The sequence below is a fragment of the Antrostomus carolinensis genome, unplaced genomic scaffold, assembly GCF_000700745.2.
Source record: "Antrostomus carolinensis isolate BGI_N321 unplaced genomic scaffold, ASM70074v2 scaffold35319, whole genome shotgun sequence".
Taxonomy (NCBI): Eukaryota; Metazoa; Chordata; class Aves; order Caprimulgiformes; family Caprimulgidae; genus Antrostomus; species Antrostomus carolinensis.
Genome location: NW_010337022.1, coordinates 263 through 3,542, shown reverse-complemented (window position 1 = coordinate 3,542; position 3,280 = coordinate 263). Strand labels below are relative to the sequence as shown.

Here is a 3,280-nt window from a genome sequence, read left to right as displayed (position 1 = left end):
TCTGGGATTCTGTGACACAGCCCACACCAGGCAGAACCAGGCAGCAGTGGTCCTGCAGGCAGGACTGGGATCAGCACCATCATGGATGGGCAGGGGACCAGCCCTGGGAAAAGAGCAGGGACCCTGGGGTGTTGGTGTCACGCAGACCTCTGGTTTCTCTGGAGAATGACCCCAGACCCCCTCTACCTTCATGAGAAGTCCAGAGCAGTGTGGGGAGGTCCCCACAGAGGAACCTTGGGCTGCGTGGGACCCTCACCCACCTCCCATCTCCCTCCCCAGGTCTACCGTGGGCACACCAGCCTGGTGCGTTGCCTCAGCATCTCTCCCAGTGGGCAGTGGCTGGTGTCAGGTAAGGATTCACTCCCCAAACCCAGACATCCCAGTCACACTGAGCACTGCTGGCCTGGCCCCAGTACTGGAGCTGGTCCCAGTGTCACCCCATGCCAGCACAGGGCTCAGGGCAGGCAGACTGTCACCCTGTGTGTTGTGAGAGTTCCCACAAGCAGTCGTGTACCAGGGAACCTGCCAACCCCTCCACCGGGTGGGAGACACCCAGGCAGGAGGCTGGGAGAGCATCCCTGGAAGTCCCAAGCCAGCAGCGTGTGTCCCCCAAGCCTGTGGCATGACGTGTCACCTCCAGAAAGCTCTGTGGGTATTTTTTTTCCAGCTGCTCTTGGGACCCCACCCAGGAGTCAGCATCCCTCCTGCTCAGCAGTGGAGAAAGTGAGGCTGGAGGAGTGAACGCGGAGCCGCGCGCGGCCGGCCGGAGGCTGGAGATGGAGAGCAGATGGCAGTTTTAACAGCCCACAAAGGCACATGTGCTTTTTATAGCCTTGGAGTTTTCCAGGCTGCCAACTCCCGGTGGCCTCGGTGTCGGTCGGTTGCACAACGTGGAATTCCTGGCTCTGAGTTGGGAAAGTGGTTGAGATCAGGCGTTAAAAATAACCCAACTTTGTGGGGACACGAGCACGCCGCCGGTTACCTGCTCCCGCTCTGCCTACCCACGGAAAAGCCAGTTCGTGGAGCTGCCTGCTCATGGAACTACCTTCCTGCATCTCCCAGCTAGACAGGGCCGTGCCGTGCCGTGCCAAACCCAGCCAGGCACGCTGCCAGCACGGCAGCTGCGCCGGGGGAGCCGGGTGAATCAGGAGGGGGATCACAGGCAGAGATGCCGGTGCTGGAGGGAGTCGGGGGGTTTGTTCTCTCAGCAGCAGCCCCTGGTCACGTCTCACCTTCGAGGTGCTGGAGCTGCTGTGGTGTGGAGAAGCTGGTGGGGAATCACAGGGCACTGCCACCTCCCTGTCACTGCTCCTCCTCAAGGGCTGGGAATGGGGACAGCTGTGGGGAACGGGGCTGATATCTCCACTGCCTTGAGGATGTGTCCTGGAGCTGCTGAGCCGAGCTGAGCCGAGCCGTGGCAGCTCCTGGCACAGCATCCCTGGAGGAAACCATCCAGCCCTGACCTTGGCCCTGGCCCTGGCCCTGGCCCTGGCCCACCCCATCCTGTCCCACAGGCTCTGACGACTGCACGGTGCGGTTCTGGGAGGTGTGCACAGCTCGTTGTATGAAGACCTTGCCTGTGGGTGGTGTGGTGAAGAGCATCGCTTGGAATCCCAACCCCACCATCTGCTTGGTGGCTATCTGCGTGTGAGTGTCCCAACCTTCTCCATCCTCCAGCCAGGTATTCCCTGAGCTGGAGCCATTGCTGGATTTCTTCTCTCAAAGCCTGTCCAGCCACCAAGTAGAACTTCTAAACTCATCACACCTCCCAGCAGTGAGGATGGTCACGCTGTGGTGTGCAAAGATACCTCTGTCACTGTGTTCCCACTTCATTTGGTGTCCCTCATTCTTCTGTGGAGGAACCAGTCAGTCCCCACCATCCTCCTTGGGGCACTTGGGTTATGCCAGAGCTCCCCCCCTACCTTCTTGTCTCTTTGAAGGTCCCAACTGCTCACAGCATCTCACGCCTCCTTCCAGGTGGCCCTGACCCTGTGCAGGGCCATCCTGTGGTGGCAAAGGGCTTGCAGAGGGGTTTCCTCTCCTCAGTGGTGCCCTAACACCCATCCTCTGGTCCCACACTGCAGGGAGCAGTCAGTGCTGCTGGTGAACCCCTGCCTTGGGGACAAGCTGCTCTATGGGGCCACTGACCAGCTGCTTGAGTCCTACGTGGCACCAGAGGAGGAGAGGGTCCAACCCGTGCAGTGGGTGACAGCCACCATGGAAGAGCACAGCAAAGGTGTCCGACTGGTCATCCAGCACAGCAAGGTAGGGATGGGGAGGTCCCACAGGAGCCAGGCTGGCCAGGGGATGTTGGCTGCTCCCTGGGGTGGTGGGTGACTCCTTGAGGTAGGGATGGGGAGGTCCCACAGGAGCCAGGCTGGCCAGGAGATGTTGGCTGCTCCCTGGGGTGGTGGGTGACTCCTTGAGGTAGGGATGGGGAGGTCCCACAGGAGCCAGGCTGGCCAGGAGATGTTGGCTGCTCCCTGGGGTGGTGGGTGACTCCTTGAGGTAGGGATGGGGAGGTCCCACAGGAGCCAGGCTGGCCAGGAGATGTTGGCTGCTCCCTGGGGTGGTGGGTGACTCCTTGAGGTAGGGATGGGGAGGTCCCACAGGAGCCAGGCTGGCCAGGAGATGTTGGCTGCTCCCTGGGGTGGTGGGTGACTCCTTGAGGTAGGGATGGGGAGGTCCCACAGGAGCCAGGCTGGCCAGGAGATGTGACTCTTTGAAGAGGCTTGGAGCAGTCCTGCTGATGGGTCTGACCCCTGGTTGTCCCTTTCCCCGCTCTCAACAGGCCGTGAAGCAGGTGACCTGGCATGGCAAAGGTGACTACTTCTCCAGTGTCGTGTCTGACAACAGCAACATGCAAGTGTTGATTCACCAAACCAGCAAGCGCTGGAGCCAGAATCCTTTCCGTAAGAGCAAAGGCTTGGTGCAGTGTGTGCTCTTCCACCCCATCAGACCCTATTTCTTCGTGGCCACCCAACGCTACGTCCGTGTCTACAACCTCCTCAAGCAGGAGCTCACCAAAAAACTGATGACAAACTGCAAGTGGGTGTCCAGCATGGCCATTCACCCTGGAGGTAGGTGGCTTGTGTGTTCCCCAAGGAACTGCCAGGTCTTGTAAGTTGGGATGGAGTTTCCTGCTCAGCTGGGGTGCTGGCAGGACACTGAGGGGGTTCACTGGTGACCCCAGAAATACCCTGTTCCTTCTCACAGGTGACAACATCATCTGTGGCAGCTATGACAGCAAGCTGGCCTGGTTCGACCTGGACCTCTCCAC

At 60.2% G+C, this 3,280-nt stretch overlaps 1 protein-coding gene across 1 annotated transcript in view; it reads left to right on the top strand.

The window, feature by feature from the left end:
* The window catches only part of BOP1 (BOP1 ribosomal biogenesis factor), a gene marked incomplete at both ends in the record, with an annotated part of 4,238 nt that extends 960 nt beyond the window's left edge, over positions 1-3,278 (top strand). Inside the window, 5 exons of the mRNA XM_010175073.1 lie at positions 280-349; positions 1,515-1,647; positions 2,085-2,265; positions 2,792-3,080; positions 3,217-3,278. Coding sequence (XP_010173375.1) covers positions 280-349; positions 1,515-1,647; positions 2,085-2,265; positions 2,792-3,080; positions 3,217-3,278 — 735 coding nt within the window. The remainder of the gene's footprint in view (positions 1-279; positions 350-1,514; positions 1,648-2,084; positions 2,266-2,791; positions 3,081-3,216) is intronic.
* Positions 3,279-3,280: the final 2 nt, after the last annotated feature.